This window comes from Penicillium canescens (genome assembly GCF_028828765.1).
Source record: "Penicillium canescens strain IBT 15451 chromosome Unknown utg000003l_segment0_segment0, whole genome shotgun sequence".
NCBI lineage: Eukaryota > Fungi > Ascomycota > Eurotiomycetes > Eurotiales > Aspergillaceae > Penicillium > Penicillium canescens.
Genome location: NW_026703965.1, coordinates 2,035,067 through 2,053,036, shown reverse-complemented (window position 1 = coordinate 2,053,036; position 17,970 = coordinate 2,035,067). Strand labels below are relative to the sequence as shown.

General features: G+C 48.9%; 8 protein-coding genes across 8 annotated transcripts; 4 read left to right on the top strand and 4 right to left on the bottom strand.

Moving 5' to 3' along the window:
- Positions 1 to 212: 212 nt before the first annotated feature.
- N7446_004216 (non-ribosomal peptide synthetase) lies at positions 213 to 3,986 on the bottom strand (the record flags this gene model as incomplete). Its single annotated transcript, XM_058512965.1, has 1 exon — positions 213 to 3,986. The coding sequence occupies one exon, from the start codon at positions 3,984 to 3,986 to the stop codon at positions 213 to 215; it is 3,774 nt and encodes a 1,257-aa protein (XP_058374294.1).
- Positions 3,987 to 4,445: 459 nt separating this feature from the next.
- Positions 4,446 to 6,077, top strand: N7446_004215 (uncharacterized protein; the record flags this gene model as incomplete). The annotated part of the gene is made up of 4 exons (XM_058512964.1): positions 4,446 to 4,484; positions 4,541 to 5,548; positions 5,704 to 5,870; positions 5,924 to 6,077. 4 exons carry the CDS (start codon positions 4,446 to 4,448, stop codon positions 6,075 to 6,077), a joined length of 1,368 nt encoding a protein of 455 aa, XP_058374293.1.
- A 1,301-nt stretch (positions 6,078 to 7,378) lies between these two features.
- N7446_004214 (cytochrome P450) lies at positions 7,379 to 9,325 on the top strand (the record flags this gene model as incomplete). Its single annotated transcript, XM_058512963.1, has 3 exons — positions 7,379 to 7,832; positions 7,888 to 7,922; positions 7,970 to 9,325. The coding sequence occupies 3 exons, from the start codon at positions 7,379 to 7,381 to the stop codon at positions 9,323 to 9,325; spliced, it is 1,845 nt and encodes a 614-aa protein (XP_058374292.1).
- Positions 9,326 to 9,597: 272 nt separating this feature from the next.
- N7446_004213 (wax synthase family protein) lies at positions 9,598 to 10,742 on the bottom strand (the record flags this gene model as incomplete). The annotated part of the gene is made up of 2 exons (XM_058512962.1): positions 9,598 to 10,117; positions 10,183 to 10,742. The coding sequence occupies 2 exons, from the start codon at positions 10,740 to 10,742 to the stop codon at positions 9,598 to 9,600; spliced, it is 1,080 nt and encodes a 359-aa protein (XP_058374291.1).
- A 751-nt stretch (positions 10,743 to 11,493) lies between these two features.
- Positions 11,494 to 12,495, top strand: N7446_004212 (SDR family NAD(P)-dependent oxidoreductase; the record flags this gene model as incomplete). Its single annotated transcript, XM_058512961.1, has 3 exons — positions 11,494 to 11,717; positions 11,813 to 11,978; positions 12,043 to 12,495. The coding sequence occupies 3 exons, from the start codon at positions 11,494 to 11,496 to the stop codon at positions 12,493 to 12,495; spliced, it is 843 nt and encodes a 280-aa protein (XP_058374290.1).
- Positions 12,496 to 12,591: 96 nt separating this feature from the next.
- Positions 12,592 to 14,820, bottom strand: N7446_004211 (aromatic amino acid ammonia-lyase; the record flags this gene model as incomplete). Its single annotated transcript, XM_058512960.1, has 3 exons — positions 12,592 to 14,462; positions 14,524 to 14,630; positions 14,681 to 14,820. The coding sequence occupies 3 exons, from the start codon at positions 14,818 to 14,820 to the stop codon at positions 12,592 to 12,594; spliced, it is 2,118 nt and encodes a 705-aa protein (XP_058374289.1).
- A 786-nt stretch (positions 14,821 to 15,606) lies between these two features.
- On the top strand, positions 15,607 to 16,580 carry N7446_004210 (SDR family NAD(P)-dependent oxidoreductase; the record flags this gene model as incomplete). The annotated part of the gene is made up of 3 exons (XM_058512959.1): positions 15,607 to 16,089; positions 16,142 to 16,364; positions 16,414 to 16,580. The coding sequence occupies 3 exons, from the start codon at positions 15,607 to 15,609 to the stop codon at positions 16,578 to 16,580; spliced, it is 873 nt and encodes a 290-aa protein (XP_058374288.1).
- Positions 16,581 to 16,778: 198 nt separating this feature from the next.
- On the bottom strand, positions 16,779 to 17,882 carry N7446_004209 (NmrA/HSCARG family protein; the record flags this gene model as incomplete). Its single annotated transcript, XM_058512958.1, has 3 exons — positions 16,779 to 17,044; positions 17,098 to 17,430; positions 17,486 to 17,882. The coding sequence occupies 3 exons, from the start codon at positions 17,880 to 17,882 to the stop codon at positions 16,779 to 16,781; spliced, it is 996 nt and encodes a 331-aa protein (XP_058374287.1).
- Positions 17,883 to 17,970: the final 88 nt, after the last annotated feature.

The following is a 17,970-nucleotide window of genomic DNA, read 5'->3' as shown; positions in this document are numbered from 1 at the left end:
GGGGGAAATACCAAGAACAATCATCCTATTACTGGGGAAACCAACTATAACATCTATACCATAAAATGTATGTGGAGTGGAGATATTCCCACTACTACAACTTGTGGATAGATGTGCTGACTGTATATCAGTCCTATGTAGCAAGCCACAGTCGATCCTATAAAATCTCGAAATCAACAATATATCATTTCTGACCTGAACAATAGTGAGGATTACGCTTCACCATCCATCAATTCATCCAGACGAGTAGTGTTCGCGGCATTCGCCAGTATCTGCAACTTGGCCACCATCTTTGCCAGCAACCAATCAGCCGTAGATTGATCTACATACACACTGGTAGCACAAATCATGATCTCATGCTCATTTCCACGAGGCGTCGACATGATTACAAACTCTCGTACCGCCTTGGAAATCATCGGATTATATGCCATGCTAGTAGAAACCCTAATATCAGCCATCAACCCGGTCTCCCCAAGATACTCATTGTCCTGGTGCAGGACGTACGTCCCGTACCGCGTATCTGACGGCCACGCGGTACAGTTGGAGACGAGATCATGGAAGTCGACTAGGTCAAATTCCATGCAGGCCAGGTGCTGCTGCTGGACTTTCTGTAGCAGATCCAACCCGGTCGAGAAAGATTGTAGATTGACCCGCACGGGGATGATTTTTGCCAAGTGCCCGGCTACACGCTCTTCATCGGAGAAAGCATGGGCTCGTCCGTGAATGAGCTGGCCAAAGACGATATCTGTCTCTTTTTTGTATTCGGCCAACGTCAATGCCCACGCGGTCTTGACCAGGGTCGCACGGGTGATTGACAGCGGAGGCTGTAGGAGCGGGATGTTTTGGGTTGCAAAAATGAACTCTTCGTCGAGCACATCGATTGTAGGGTCGCACAGATGGGCCATAGTGGAGCCTTGGAGCATGTTTCGCCAAAAACTAAATGTTTTTTCGTTCTGTTGGGCAATGTATAGTGACTCCCAAGCTGCGAAGGTTACGGGAGGAAGCAAGACTTGCTTTTGATACAACGCCATCCAGTCATGCAAGAGGATAATCCATGACTCACCATCGCAGCAAGGCAATGGCAATCGGACAATGAGGCTGTGTTCGGTCGCACTTCGCGAAACTAAGGCGAAAATGAGGCCGGGGACACTGACTGGCACTTCAAGGGTCCCGTCGTACCGACAGAAGGCGTCCTCGAAATCTGAAATGGTGCCGGCGGTCTCAACATACCGAAAGGGAACGTCGATCGCTTTCAAGACAACCTGCAATGACCGACCGTTGTAGGACGCGAATACCGTCCGGAGAACAGCATGTCGTTGGACGAGCTGTTCGCATGCGACCTTTACCTGCAACTTGTCCACCTCACCATTCAATCGTACCAACGGGTAATGAGGCGGGAATCGCTCAACATATGACTGCATGTCAGTTGCTGGAAGAACATTTTCAATGTCTTCTGCTCTATGAAACGGCAACTGGGGAGCGATCACGTCGTGCACAAATGAAACTGGATCCTGAACCCCACGGACCAGTGACATGGGAGCAGGTTCCTCAAGCCGAAGATTTTTGATACCCCCTTCACTCATCTGGGCGGTACTAACTGAAAGAACTTTTGACAAGATGGAGTTGGCGAAGACATCCGCCACGGTGAGGACAAGCTGTTGGTCTCGCGCCAGTGTGACCAGCTTCATGGCCGTTAGGGAGTTCCCACCGAGACCAAAGAAGTCATCGTTCATGCCAATGCTCTTTGCGGGGAGTCCAAGTGCATTGGCGGCAACTAGTTGAAATGACCGTTCGAGATCGCTTGTGGGCTGGCGTTTGGCACTTGTAATTGCGGCGTAGCGAGCAAAGGCGTCTGATTGCAGGTTGGAGATCAGGTCTCTCAGTCGACCACGATCGACCTTGCCCGTGCTGGTGAGCGGGATACGAGAAATCGGAAAGAAGGTAGTCGGGATCATGTATACGGGGAGGATATTTCGTAGATAATTCTTGATCTGTTGAAATTCCCTATGGAGGGTGTCGTCCGATTCAAGCAAGGCCGGACTTTTCTCCTGGCTAGTAAACTTCTTCTCAGCGCTATCGCAGACAAAGACCACCAAAATCGGATCGCCTTGGCCCCATCGGACGACTTCGACGACGACATCCTTGAATGATCCTGTTAAAGTACCACGGATCTGGTTCTCGATCTCGCCAACCTCCGTTCGTTGTCCGCGTATCTTGATCTGTGAATCCTTCCGCCCAATCAATTGAATCGATCCATCGGGGTTATAGCGACCTAAATCACCGGTACGGTAGACACGGCTGCTCTGTCGCTGAACCAGTGACAACCACGGCAAGCCTTCGAAGAATGACGCGGCCGTTTGCTCGAAATTGTTGACGTACCCTCGGCCGACGGTTGGCCCCTCCACGCAGATCTCGCCCACGGCTCCGATGGGGGCTATTGAGGTGATGTCGCGCATTTGAGCGATCCAAAGATTGCAACCCATAGCTCGCCCTAGATTGGAGGCGTCTGTGGTGGTTGATACATGTTCCTGGACGGCACATGCGACGGAGCATTCGGAGGGTCCGTACGTGATGGTCATCTTCACCTTCTCCGCCCAATGCTCGATCTGCTGCTTTGGGGTCAGCTCTCCTGTAACAAGAAGCTTCTCTAAACTTGGAAAGTCTGCATGATCAAGGTGTTTGAGCATGGAAGGTGTGAGACAAATGAAGGTTGCCCGGAGAGCGGCAAACGAGCCAGCCAGGTTGTTCTGTCGGTCTGCAGCACTCGGAATACAGACACACCCGCCCTCAATCAAGGTGGTGATCATCTCCATAATCGAACCATCGAACGCGTATGAGGCGAATTGGTAGACCCGAGCTTGGGAGTCGATGCCCCAGGCCATTGCATGAGCGGCCGCGGAAGTGCAGTAATGTCCATGCTCGATAGTGAAACCTTTGGGTTTGCCAGTTGATCCAGATGTGAAGGCCACATACGCAGCATTGTGTGAATTGGTGGATAAATTCACTTCCAACGGCTGGGCTCTCCACGCTGCTAATTTGTCCTCCCCATCCAGGGCAAACACAGGTGCTCCGAGACATGCAGCCGTCTCTGCATCCTGTGGCAATGAGATGACAAGGCCTGCATTCACATCCTGACACATGCGCTTCAAGCGGTCTAGCGGATAGGAAGTTTCGAGCAGGACGAAGGTGCCCCCCGACTTTAGAACAGCGAGAATGGCCACGGGCGACCATCGTGACGGTTGGAAGTACAACGAGACGTGTGTCTCCAGGCCTACCCCCAGACTCTGCAGGTGGTTGGCAAGCTGGGAAGAAAGCCGGTCGATTTCCTCGTATGTGAACTCTCCATCCCATGCACATACCGCCGGCGAACTTGCCTGAGACTGAGCCATTTTGTGAACAAGGCTGTGGATACAGGCATCCACAGCGGGCTGTCCTGATCCATTCCATTCCTGGATCTGCGCCTTGTCTATCAGTCGAATCGGCAGAGAAGATGCCCTTTTGAGATCGTCATTGAGGCTAACAGACAAAACGTGTAGGCTGTCTATGAAGTGCTCCAGGATTCTCCGTAGTCTCCAGCGCTCTAGTGTGTCGTTGCACGTCCACCCCTGGATCTTCCAGGAGCCGTTCTCGAAGTCACAGAGCACCACGACTTTGTGGCCCCAGCTTTGGTATTTAGTTATGTCGAGTGGAGAAGGATCCTTCAGCAGGTCCTGAATCACAAATAGGCACACGTTTGTGTTTCCAACCTCAATATCGTGGCTGCGTTCGAGCTGATGCTCAATATCCTGGCGCGTATCAGCAACGGTGGAGTCACTCTCCAGGAGAACTTTGAACTGAGAAGATGCGTCCGCTTGGATAGTGTCAAATGTAAGGTCAGTTTCGCCAGTGAAATGACTCCAAACGAGAGCCCATGCTAGACATAGTTCGCTTGGTTGAAGACTACGAGGGCAAACTCCGTAATGGACTAAGCTGTTGTCGAAAGTCATATTGTAGAAGTTTGATACCGGTCTGAACGACTGAATAGCTAGGAGAGAAGGTCCAGCTAAGTATCTCAAGTTCATGCGTGTGATATATATGGCATGGTATAGCGGGGTATTTACGGTATTTGGTATGGTACCTTATGAATGAGTGCGGCAGGTAAACGTCAATACGGTAATTACCACATCCACATATTGCTAGCGCATCTGCATTGTATCCACTACCCGGGTATCTAATATCTCGCAGCTCGCAGCTCGACCTCCAATGAATTCCCTTCCTGCATAATCATGTGTTAGTGATCGACAAAGGTTTCAAGTCAAAACTTTCACATTACAGCCATAGATGCTGTATTGTACTACTTGTGTCTTACACGTACACAGCGACAGCACTCCAATATCATCCATCGCAATCAATCAATCTCCATCCCGCCCCTAATCCCAACCGCCAGGTTGATTGAATATCCCACGATGGAACTGCTTCATATTGTCAGTTGTGGAGCTATGGGAGTGAGTGACTCCGTAGTCCTTTTGTCCAACGCCATCCCAAACTGACAGTGCTTCAGGTCGTCGGAATTCATTCGCTGCTCTTCTTCTACCACCTCTTCCTCAGTCCCCTCCGTCACTTCCCCGGTCCAAAGCGAGATGCTCTCTCCCAATTGGTCTGGGTCTACTATTTAGTCCAGGGCAACTCATGCAAATACATCGCCCGCCTCCACGAAAAATACGGTGAAGTGGTCCGCACCGCGTCGAACGAGATCTCCTTCACGACTGCCACTGCGTGGCAGGAGATTTACGGCAATAAAGCGAAATGGCAGGATATATATGAGAAGAACGAGGCTCTCTATGTATTTGGACCGCAGCCAGTCCTAAACATCTTCTTTTGCGCAAGCAGAGAGCATGCAAGGATACGGAAGCACATTGCCCCGGCATTCTCTGGAAAGGCCCTGAGTCAGCAGGAAGTTCTTATCCGTGAGAGCATCCACCAACTCATTCAGGCCTTGCGCACTCGCTCCGGAAATACCTCGTTTCCTGATGAGAATGGTGTAGTGAACATGTCAGCATGGACAACATTCCAAGTGACAGATGTACTGACATCAATGGCCTTTGGGAAAAGCTGGGGGACATTAGAATCGGGAGAATATCCCCAGTTCATTGTGGACCTGTATGGAACGCTGAAGGATTCAGCCAAGATTCGTGCTGCGCACCGATTGAAGCCTTACCATCACGTTATCGAGCGGTTGGTCTCCAACGACCTGGGCAGAGCTTTTATGGAATACTTCGAGAGTGCCCAAAAAGCGTTAGATACAAGGTTAGTCGTCAATGATACTCAGCGGAAAGACTTCGTGACATATGTTACCGACGGCCTTACGCGTGAGGAATTGTTTGAAAATTTGAACATGCTTGTCGTGGCCGGTCTGGATTCAACAGCGACAATTCTCAATGCGGCTATCTACTATATCACGCACGACCTATCCAGCTATCAGAAGCTAGCCGAAGAGATTCGCAGTGCCTTCCGCACAGAAAAGGACATCACTATTACCGGTGTATCAGGTCTGAGATATCTGAAGGCGGTACTGGATGAGACGATGCGACTCCATCCAAGCGTGCCTGTAGGGTTGCCACGTCTCGTTCCCAAAAGCGGTCGTTTCATTGACGGTCACTGGGTTCCTGGGGGGTAAGATCACAAGAACCAATTCAGGTGGACATTAAGCTAATTTTCCAACAGACCTGGGTCTCCGTTACTCAGTATGCGGCATATCGGTCTCCGAGATACTTTTCGAATCCCCATGAATTCATCCCGGACCGATGGATGGACGAATCTAAGTACGCCGGCGACAATCATTTTGTATTCCATCCATTCTCGATTGGAACGAGAAGTTGCATTGGAAAAACGTGAGTTGCATTCCTTTAAATTTGTATCAATCCATATTGACCGTGCTGTCCAGCTTTGCCTACGCCAATATGCGTTTAGCCTTGGCTTTTCTTATTTGGAATTTCGATCTCAAGTTCCAGCCAGGGAATGATGATCCGGACTCTCTTAAGGAATACGGGTTATGGGAACACCGGCCTATGTATGTCCAGGTTCAGGAGCGACAGTGATTCTTGCCTTGGAAAATAAAGTTGAATTTATATTCCTATATTCCTTGGGGTGCTGCTCTGGGGAGCTCTGAAATGCATATATATTGTGTGCTTTCAAGGGCACACCCACTATTCACCACACATGCTGGATATATCATGTGATAGACGCTCCAGATTAGATAGTTACATATATGCCCTCAAAGCTATATTGCTAGTAGTAGGTTTTATAAAAGGTGTTCATCACCAGATGAAATCGAAATCATGTGATTGGTCATGTGATGATATCTTCATTGTTATTGTAAGACATGACTTTACTAGCCGTGGGCACTCTGTATTTCTGACCTATTGCGAAGACAAGAAGAGCGTTCACTGTTTGCACTTCACGGAACACTATGTAAAAAGATCCTCCTCCCCTGTACTTTGTAGATAAGTTCGGACTGTATAAAGTACCCAACCAGTATTGAAAATAGTCACCACCGAACAATTACTAGAGAGTCTGCTGATAATGACGCTAGAGGTTCCCAAATAGCGGTAACAGCCGAGTGCCACCCCTTTCGTCTAATGGGTCTGATGAAGACATTGCATCATGTTGACCAGCGATGGAATTGATCAACATCCCTCCGCCTCACCTCATGATCGATGCGAGACCCCAGCTGATCAACTCAAGAATAACACTACTCCGGAGCTCAGTTCCCCGTAGAGACATGCGGCGTCACAAAAGCCACAATCAGACGCTAATATCCTCTATTGAAGTTGTTAACCGACTGCGATGGTACCTTGGTACTGTATAGACATTCGTCAGTCCCTTATTGGTTAAGGAACAGTGGGTTTAACGAACTCATGCAGGATTCGTTTTTACACCTATGCAGAAAAGTAGAGAGATGATAAGCCGAGGCTAGACTTGATACAAGAAGATTGATTGCTGCCTCTAGCCTGCATATTTATGTATGCAAGTCAGACTCTAGTCGACTGTGTTAAACTTTTGCTAAATCTGCTGGCTGGAAGTGGGTCTCTATCGGTGTCTATTATTGTGATCGATCAGAATTTATGATTGGTGAAGATGAAATCATGATATCGCGTAACTATAGGTTATCAACATCGTCCGCGAGATGCTGACAATATTTGACTTGATCATTACGTATTCTGAATTGCCTGTTGATGATTTGGAACTATCAGTCTGAGGGTCATCTGATACAAACACACACATACACAAACACACACATACACAAACACACATACACGTACAATACATATATGAAAGATATTCATTACATAGATCTTACATACATCTGGACAGTGCATCGTATGTAGGATTACCACTTATGCTACTTACGTTCAAGTTGGACAACTTCCCCTTCATCCTTACCATCGTCTTCCCTTTGGATATGTATGTCACCCTCATTCTCGGTGTACTTGGCCTATGGCTTCTTTGGACTGGGTTCCACCTAGTCTGCCAGATGGTTCGAGCCCGGGCAATCGGCCTGCCCTGGACGGTTTTCCCTTTCACGGAAATGAACACTTTCTTCATGACCCTCTGCTCATTTGACTGGGTACTCCACATCATTAACCACTGGCTCCCCGTTTGGCTGGCGGATCTCATCAATGATAATGTTATGACCCATCACTTCTCTGTCAGGGACCGACGCACCAAACAGCTAGGAACAATGTATATCATTGCCACTCCCGAAAACGTTCGCTGCCATGTTGCCGATGCAGCCGTCGTCAACCAGATCTGCAGCTCGCGGCACCAGTTCCCCAAGCCGCTGGATCATTATGGTGAGCTGGGACTTTATATTATTCATGTTAGGTGAATGTAGCTTACGCGTGTCAGGCTCAATGACACTATATGGGCCAAATGTTGTCGCTGTAAGTGATGATTCTCATAATGACTCGGCTAATGACTGACCTTTCAGTCTGAAGGAAAGGAATGGACTCGTCATCGGCGCCACACGGTATCTGCCCTAAGTGAGAAGAACAATGCGCTGGTATGGCAGGAGACTGTGCTCCAGACCACCCAGATGCTCCAATACTGGTCGGAGCAGTATACGACCGATAGTGCAGGTCGAATTCAGCTGAGTCCTAAGGATGACGTCCTCAAACTCACACTGAATGTGCTCTGCAGTGCAGGATTTGGTGTCCAGCTACCTTTCAAGCCCAGCCCCGACGCCGCGACCAACACCACCGTCGCCACCATGTTTCGCGATGCTCGCAAGCCACCGCCAGGCTTCAAATTTACCTTGCGTGCCGTGATGGAGTACATGACCGGTCATTGGAATTCAATCTTCATCGCCAACGCCATGCTGCCAAAATCAATCCCTCGGGCCTTCTTCCCTTGCTATCGTGACGATTTCGCCGCATACGACGATCTTGGCCAGTATCTACGGGCAATGATCGCTCAGGTAGAGAGTGATGGGGTGGATCATGGCCGACCGTATCATAATGTGCTGCAGGGGCTGGTCCGCGCGAGGCATTTACTAGGTCGCAGCGAGGATGCCCAAACCAGCTCACTCAGCGACATTGAGGTGCTCGGCAACGCGCACGTCTTCATGCTGGCCCATGAGAGCACAGGGGCCACTATCCGCTTTGCCTTGGTCTTGATGGCGATGCACCAGGATATCCAAGAATGGATGTATCAATCCATCTGTGACGTTGTCAGGGAGTATCCAACAGATCCGCAGAACTGGGACTACGCCGTGATATACACCAAGCTTGTGGGACCATTATGTGTGATGCTGGAGACGATGAGGCTCTATCCCCCAGCTCCCGTCATCATCAAAACTACCGGCCAATCCTCCGCAGATGTCACCTACCAAGAGCGGACGATCCTCCTGCCTCCGAACAGCAACGTTTCTATGAATATTACCAGTCTGCACTACTCGCCGGAGTACTGGGGTGATGATGCGACCGTTTACGATCCATCGCGATGGGACAAGAGGAATGTAGACAGCTTCCTCGCCCGCAACGACGACCAGCCTGGCCTGGCAGCGGCGGGACTTGAATATCCCACTATCCATAAACCGGTTCGTGGCGCATATATTCCCTTCAGCGACGGGATTCGTTCCTGTCTCGGCAAGAAATTTGCGCAGGTAGAGTTTGTGACTTTGTTTGCTGTCGTTTTCTCTCGCTATCGAGTAGATATTGCGGTCGCCGCGGGGCAGAAGAGATCAGAATGTGTTGCTCGGGCAGTTAAGGCGCTGGACGAATCTGTTTGTTTTGCCTTGTCGTTGGATATGATTGATGATGTGCCGCTCTCTTTTCACCCAAGGTAGTAGTTACAAGACCCTAATTACTTCGTTGAATGAAAAATATTTATTCGTCTCTGCATGCAGTAAAATCCTAGCAGCATGAATTCAATAACTTATGAATCATGGAAGTATATCAAATTCACAATTTTCAATGTGCACATCCTTCGGTATCGGTAAATAACGTTTTTGGGTTAAAGGATAACATCTGTGTATGCGTTTATCACACCATTCTCCCCCCTAGGTCAATATACCCAGGCACCAGGATATAATATTATATAGATAATTCATGAATATGACTATGGCTCTGCCCCAAATGCTACCAAACCAACAATCATCCCTCCCCCAAGAAGAGCACCACTCACTGGTGGGGTCAAATACTCCGTAACACTTACTGGCAGTGGCAATGGCTCCATGACGGCCATATATGCCATGTCGTACGAATACAACGGTCCCAGTAGAGTGAGCCACATGGTGACCCAGATATACCCGACCAACCGTTTCCAGAGTGTAGGAAGCCGGGTGGAAAATTTCTGCACGGTTTTGTCTTCCCCTGCCATTCGAGCCCAGATCGCCTGGATGCCATCTTCCGCCATAATGGCTAGTGTAAACGATGTGAAGAAATGGATTGCTCCTGGCGGGGTCGTTATGAAGCCTTTGTATTGGGCCGAGAGGTGAATGATGCCTGAGACGAGGAAGGCGAGGAGAAGGTTCGAGTAGCGCTCTATCAAGGAGGGATACGGTAGCTTTAGGAGAGTTCGGGTGATGAAGGCGCTCGTGGCTGTCAGTGGCCATCGAAGGGTCTGATGCCAGTACGTTCTGTTACGTATGAGCCGTTAACCGTTGCATACACGGTAATACTTTGTTTTATTTAAGTTACTTACCCCCAGAAGTTCCGCAAGGTATATGCTTGCAACGTGCTGCCAAACATTGGCGGCCAGTTCTCAGCAGGTGAAACCCCCAAAGCCACCAGGGCCACCGAAATGAATCGATATCGAAAGTCCAACGACACCCGTGCCAACACAAACCAGATCCCAAGGTTGATGGCAGTCTCTACCGGCCATGCATGACGTGCGGTAGGATCTTGAAGAATCATCGTGAAGTCGTTCATTGCGCGCTCACTGTGGGTTAGCTGGTGTCCGACAAAGTCCATCAAGACGTACTGCCATAGGGCGAACAAGGATTGTCGCAGGAGAAACAGACTCCGTTTCGGCTGGGCCGTGAGCCAGGCTGGGAAGGCAGGTACATTGCGAACCTGCCAGCGCGTGCCGACCGCTGAGTAGTCCATGATCAGTCGCACGGAGCCTAGGAAGTTTGAAAAGCGGGAGCGACATGCCTCCTGCTCCCAGATGTCGTCGTAGTCAATGCCGACCAAAAGGCTGGTGGTGTGTAGTAGGGTTGGGAGCGGTACGATGCGAAGAATGACACAGTCAGGCGTGGTCATGTCCAATTGGTCAAGTGTTTGATAATGCCAGACAGTCAAGGCTGTCAAGAGGGCGAGGTTTATCCATCGCAATGCACTGCTTTTTTTGTGTAGCAGAGGAGGATCAATGTACAGACAGGCTGCACGTTGGATATGAGCCACGACGGAGGGGTAGATGAAGACTTGGTCATTTTCTAGAGTGGTGTTGAGCAGTGGGCGAGGGAATGTTGTTTGAGCAAGCCAGCCACCAAATGAAGACAATCTCAGGTATATCTCGCTGCGGTTTGCGTCCGTAACATGATGACTGTATTATATACACATGTATCACCGTATGCCAATACATATATACCAATACATCGATACATTCCAAGGTTTGTATGTATATAACAGGTGGTATGTGAGATGCATATATATGCATGTACAACCAATCCTTCATGTCATGCCAAGTTTTCGATAGTTCATAGAGCTCAGCTCCAGATGACGATCATGCTTACCCTGTAGATCTATCAAAAGATTTAGTTTAGTCTAAGCGTGGTTTTTGTACATCTGCAGACTAGCGATACTAGGATGCTCTATCGTCTCATGAACCCTAAAGATTCCTAATTTAATTCTGTAAGGCATTCCTGCATACAACAAAAAAATAATAGCTGAAATTAGTGTTTGCCATGCGTATGTAAGCTAAGATACACGCTCAGTTAATACGCCACGTATCTATCAGCTAAAAAGAGAGCCCCCAGAGATTCCATCCTTTTCCACGCTATTTCACACCAACATGGAGGACTTCATCCAGACGATCCACAAGACCACTTACCGCGGGATTGACGCTGCTGCCCCACCTCGCACCCAACGAGGGAAGACAGTGCTAATAACTGGCGGTGTGAGGGGCATTGGATTTGCCATCGCCCGGGCCTTTGCTGTCGCCAATGCTAGCACTATCATTCTCCTAAGTCGGGGTGGTGATAAACTCTCCGCGGCAGAGGCCAGACTGAAGGGGAGGTCCCCTCGTTTTCCGGAGTGGTGATGACAATTCGTTGTGATATCCTCGATCCGGAGGAGATCGCTAGTGTTTGGTCTTCATTGCACGGATGCAGAGTGGATGTGCTCATCCTCAATGCAGCATACATGGGCGAAAACCAAGCTGTCCTTCAACACAGCTGGCGTCGAGTGTGGGAACAGTATGAGGTCAATGTTCGGGGGAACTTAGTCCTTGTTGACCTTTTTGTACGACAGGGTAATACCCACGATGGACAAAAGAAGGTTTGTACTCATCATTCAACCCCTTCTTACACTTGTAGTAATGACGCCGACGAGTTTGCTCTAGTTCCTCGTCAACCTTTCATCCGACGCTATCAACAACTATGCTGTGATGGGGGGCCAGCGCGTGTATGCGGCAACAAAGGCGTCGTGGACATGCCTGCTGCAACATCTGGCAAGTGAATTCCCAGTCGATGAGGTCCAAATCATCAATGTCCATCCAGGTGGAGTCTACACTGAAACTATCAGCCAGATGATGACGAAGGAAGTTTATGACTGGGACGATGGTAAAAACTTCACCTCTTTTAAAGAAGTATTCTTATGCCAATCAAAATTTTTAGATACACTCCCTGGAAACTTTGCTGTCTGGGCAGCAACGGATGAGGCAAGCTTCCTTCATGGTCGGTACTGCTGGGCAGGATGGGATGTACAAGAGCTCAAAGAGGCCCTGAGTAAGGAACGTCGATCAGAGTCTCAGGACTTCTTGAAAGTGGGTGTGATCGGCATGAGAATAGAGTAACATCGGAACACCTTGTGTTCAGTCAGAACGAATAATTATTAAACTATATACTTTCAATATATATTTTACTCTGTACCCATGCCTACATCTTCACGCTCATGCGATGTTCTCCGACATCCACAACATCAACGGCTTCTGCAGCTGACCATTCCGCAAGGCTTCGTAAATGACCGAAATCCACCCGCCGACTGTCTTCTTCTCCCGTTTATTCAACATGGTGCTGTCCACAGTGGGATGCTCAAGGAAGCCCTGGTGGAATGGGACAAAAAGCTCCTTTCGTACAGTCTGGTAGATAAGCTTTGAACCAATGCCCAACAGCTCTTCCGTGTGCTGTTGCTGGATGAATCTCGTCAAGTTCGCTTGATATGCCTCCACAAGTACTAAGAATGCTCGGGCTTTCCAGTTATCAAGCGCTGTAGCGCTCTCAAAAAGCTTAGATGATTGTCGGTTGACAAGAGCCTGTAGAATCGTCGCCAGTGATGTGTCGACCAGGATGCGGCACCGCTCGCTAGCTTCGAGTTTCGAGGTGGTTGGCCAGATGCTGGTCATATGTTTGTCAACATTAATGGCCAAAGTTGCCAGCTCAGTGTTGGACAAAACTGGGGAGAACTCGCGCTCCAGTGTTGATGAGATAATAACTGGCAGACTAGACAAGAAAGACAGAGCCATGGCGCGCAGGTCCAGTGCCTGGCAGGCAATATAGATGAAAGAAGCGGACATTAAAGACACCACCTCTACCGCTTGCATAGTGTAGCGACCAGAGACGAAGGCCATTGAGTTAACTGATTGGTTTTGCATCTCTGCTGATTGAACATGGGAACTAACTGGATTTGTTAGATATCCCAACTCAGCCATGTACGCTGCCATGGAAATATCAACGCCCTTCATGGTAAAGGAGCAATTGGGATCATCCGCCACAAGATTAGTGGGTAGGCCATTATTCAACTCTGGCGTGATAATTTCCGTGGATTGGGCAAACAGGAGCTTGCCTAGCATCTGGAGTGAGAGTCTAGATTTCTCCATTGCCGAAGTGATGGACGCTGCTTGGAAATTGCAACCGTAATAGATATCATTAGTTTGGGTGTCGACCAAAGGGTTATCTGCCGTTGCGTTCAGTTCGGTGGCTACCTGTTCATGGGCGAGCAGCAGATCTTCTAGTTGAGGGCCAATCCACTGCGGCGCACTGCGAAGGGCATAGCGATCCTGAACTAAGCCGGTCTCATTGCGGTTCTTTTTCGACATAACGCCTTTGGCCATGTATGACCCTTGGAGTAAGGCCATTATATTTCGGGCACTTTCAATCTGACCAGCATGTGGTCTTACTGCCCCAATGAATGGATGAAAGCTCTCCGAATTGCCCATCACTGCCTCGACAGCCATCGCACTGAGCACTTGAGTTAACACGGCCAACTGATGCGTTTCATACATGACCAGACTCGCCAACGCTGCAGACGATGCCGTACCATTCACAAGCCCCAGCCCTTCTTTGGGTCCAAAATGTGTGCGGCTGACTCCCACGGCCTCCAGCGCCTCCAGAGCCGTAGACACCTTGGCTGGTGACTTGCCGTCATCATCTCGTTTGACGAAGATGTCAGGGCTCCCCTGGATGGCTCCAGCGATATACGACAGGGGCATCAAATCTCCCGAGGCAGAGACGGTACCACGGAGTGGAACAAGCGGGGTGATTCGATGGGCGAGGAGGTTTAAAATGGATTGAATAACGGGAATTGTCACAGCTGAATGCCCGCGCGCTGAGTGGTTTGATCGCACAACCATTGTGGCACGCACCCACGACCCTGGCATCGCATGTGGCCCGACGCTGGTCGACGGGCCTTCACAGCCATCTGCGCCTTCTTTATCCGCACTGACGAGAACACCACATTGCGTTAGCTGGAGGAGTGCCGCCTGTAGTGATACCCATTTGTCCGTTCGAGAATCAGCGCTGCCGCCGAATCCTGTGTTGACACCTGTGTCATCATCTTCATTAGACTGTCTGTTTGACTCTCATTATGAGTGTGTCACACGTACCGTAGACGCAGTAACCTTTGGTTAAATGATCCATCAACACATCCACACTGGCAGTGATACGCCGCAAGTCACTAGGCTCATCTGTGAGCTCAGGGACAACATGATGGCTAAATTCGACAGTCAGAAAACCTCATAGTCTTAAGTCCAAACCACTCACTAAGAGACAGCGACCACGGCTGCCAAGTCCAGCGAATTTCCATCAATGATAACTTTCTGTCCCGCGATATATTTCTGTAATTTCTTCCACTCTTCGCACGCCACGGCGAGGTGGGATCTTTTGTTCTGGCCTGGTTGCATAGTGAGACAATGATTTAGCTGTGTTGGTACTTAAGTATTGGGAATAAATCCGTCAGGTAAGAGCAGTTGAAAGTAAATAAAGGAATTTATTCTTGCTTCTTCTGCATACTTTTTTCAATTTGATACCAAATTGCTATGCTCTTTGAATCTTTTATTCCACTATACACGTATGGGTAACATACAGCCGGTAGTTTTGAAATACCATATTCAGACGGTGATTCCAAGATTACAACATTGAACTTGACGTATTCTTTACAACTGTCATAAAATGCATGCAGCTAATAGATTCTCTTAGCTATCTAGGTAAAGCTGCGGTCAGCTCATCTCGATTACGAAGAGATCAACAGGCGAAGAGTTCGGCACAATCTCGTTAGATATTTTTATCTGCATGGAGACTATACTATTCATGCATGAATTGCGTTTTGACCCCGGTCCCAAAACCAGCCAAGCTTATTAAATGACAGTAATATTTACTATATTACAACGCTCTATATGTGTTATTCTCTGTATCACTCGTGTAGTTCTGTAATATACAGGCGCATGGGTTTTTGGCGGGTCGTGGGTAAAACCCATGGGTACCCGAAAAAGCAACATGGCGAGGTCTAGATGCAATCTTGCACATTTAGAAACTATGTTATATGTGCAGGTGATGAATCATATACGCATATCTCACAGTCCACCTGCATTCTCTGTGTACATACCTCAGGTCTAAAGTATTTTCATTTATACACCCGTCCAGAGACTGCAATACACAGTTCTACCTTTTCATACACAGGCGTAATCGTCATGGCTACAATCAACCCCACTGTTCACAAAGGACCCTACGCGGCCATCGACCCCACCCATGTCCAGCTTTCACAAGCAGGCCGCACGATCGTCATCACAGGAGGTTCGAAGGGAATTGGGTTTGCGATCGCCCGATCCTTCGCCCAAGCTGGTGCGTGCCAAATTATCATCGTTGCCCGCAGCCGTGCAACTCTCGATACCTGCACTGCCCGCATCCGGACAGACGTCCCCGAATTCAAGGGCAAAGTTACACCCATGCAATGTGATCTTGGCAATGTGGCGAGCGTCGAGGCAATGTGGACCCATCTCAAGGAAGAGGGCATCGTGGTGGATGTTCTGGTGCTGAATGCCGCTAAAACACAAGAGGAATCATCGATACTCAATCTGGGATGGGAGAAGACATGGGAATTATTCGAGACCAACGTTCGCGGCAATTTGATGATGGTGGAAAGGTTTATGAGCAAGTCAACATCGCCCCGGAAGGTGGGTTGTTGCTGATTGCATATTATGCCAATAAACATTAATAACTATATAGGCAATCGTCAATGTCTCCAGTCCATTTGTCCATGACCGCGACATGGCGGCAGGGTTCCGTTCTTATGCATTATCCAAGTCCGCATTGACTTGGGCATTGCAGCACATTGCCGAAGAGGTTCCCCCCGAGCAGACGCAGATTGTCAGTTACCACCCTGGTTTTATCTTGAGCGAAGGCATGAAGGAAGCTGGTTGCACCCAAGACGACATGGACTGGGATGACGGTGAATGCTTACAAGATTGCGTTGAAACTCATTAACTGACATATCGCAGAGAATCTCCCTGGTAACTTTGCTGTTTGGGTTGCTTCTCCCAAGGCATCCTTTCTACACGGTCGATTCTTATGGGCCACATGGGATGTGGTGAATTTGCCCAGCCGTTTTCAAGATGAGATCCAGCAGGATGCCAATTTTCTACAAATTGGAGTTCACGGGATTTGACATTCTGGCATAGACATTTCTCCATGTAGCAAATAGGAAGATGACTTACAGTACGAAGAAATCGCTTATAATAGTAGAGATTGTATTGGGAGATTCCCAAAAAAAGGGAAGCTGATTTGAAAAGAACGTATGCCTGTATCTATCTATATAGATGCTAAGCTAATATGGTATGTTACTTCGAATACCAAGGCGGATGGCTTAAGCAAAGTAATCTACACGAGCCTGAAACCATGCTTCGGCCGTCACTAACTCCTGCTGATCTACTGGTCGTCCCAACGCCTGCCCAGTAACCTTCTTCAACACTGCTGCCGTGTCATTCTCACTTGGGGTGGCAAAGTACAATCCACCGGTCGTTTGAGTGAAGCCGAACATGAGCTTGACATCCTCCAACTCGTGAATTCCGTGCGTATCGAACGCTTCCCAAGAAGGTAGGATTGGATCCAGGCGGGATTTATGCCCAGTGACTAACCATATAGCGTGAGATTCCATTTATACAGAAAGATAGAGAGGGAAAAACCTTGCTCAAATTGCTCCACCAGCTGGCTAAAACTCCGGATGGCGCTGATGCCGTGCACAAAATGACCGTTCCATCGCGTAGGCTCCAGGAATATGCCCTGAACGATATCCCCAAAATCATCAGAAATGCTCAAGAAGGGCACTCGCTCCTCGCCACCCCAGTAGGGCACACGGAAGGTCCTAATACCCTCAGCATTCGAGAAATGGGGGAAACCGCCGAAAACGGGGGCAGCCTCCTTGGACAGGAAATTCTCAAAGAACCATCCAGCGCCGATTGGGATGAAAGTTTCAAAGTGGCCGCATTGCTGGGCATACTTTTCAATCTTATTTTTCACTTCAGGCAGTAAGGTTGTGTCCAATGCATATGTACGTTTGGAACGGGAGCTCACTATCCATCGCCTTCATTTGCACCTTACCACCAGTCATTTCGGTGCATGAGGCCGCAGAGCTAAACACCAAATGCTTGACACCAGCCTGGGCTGCGGCATCGACCATAGTTTTGCCCATATCATACTCGTTAGGACCGTCAGGAATGGTGAATACTTTGTCGTCTGAATTGATGTTGATAAATGCCCCCCAGGTGTCCGCAAAAGCGGCGCGCATCTCTTCGGGATTAAAGCCATCCGCTTGGAAGACCTCAGCCCCAGCTGCGCTCAATTTTTGGCTAGCAGATGAAGAGGAATTCCGGGTGATAGCTCGGACCTGGAAGGAGGGATTTTGGAGAAGAGAACGGGCGATAGAGCCGCCCTGGTTGCCAGTCGCGCCAATGACAGTGATGCGGGTCATGTTGATGGGAAATGTTAGAACCAAGAAGAGATGGGTAAGTGATCCGGGCGAAGAGGAATTTAGGATGCAGACTAAAGAATATTCACTT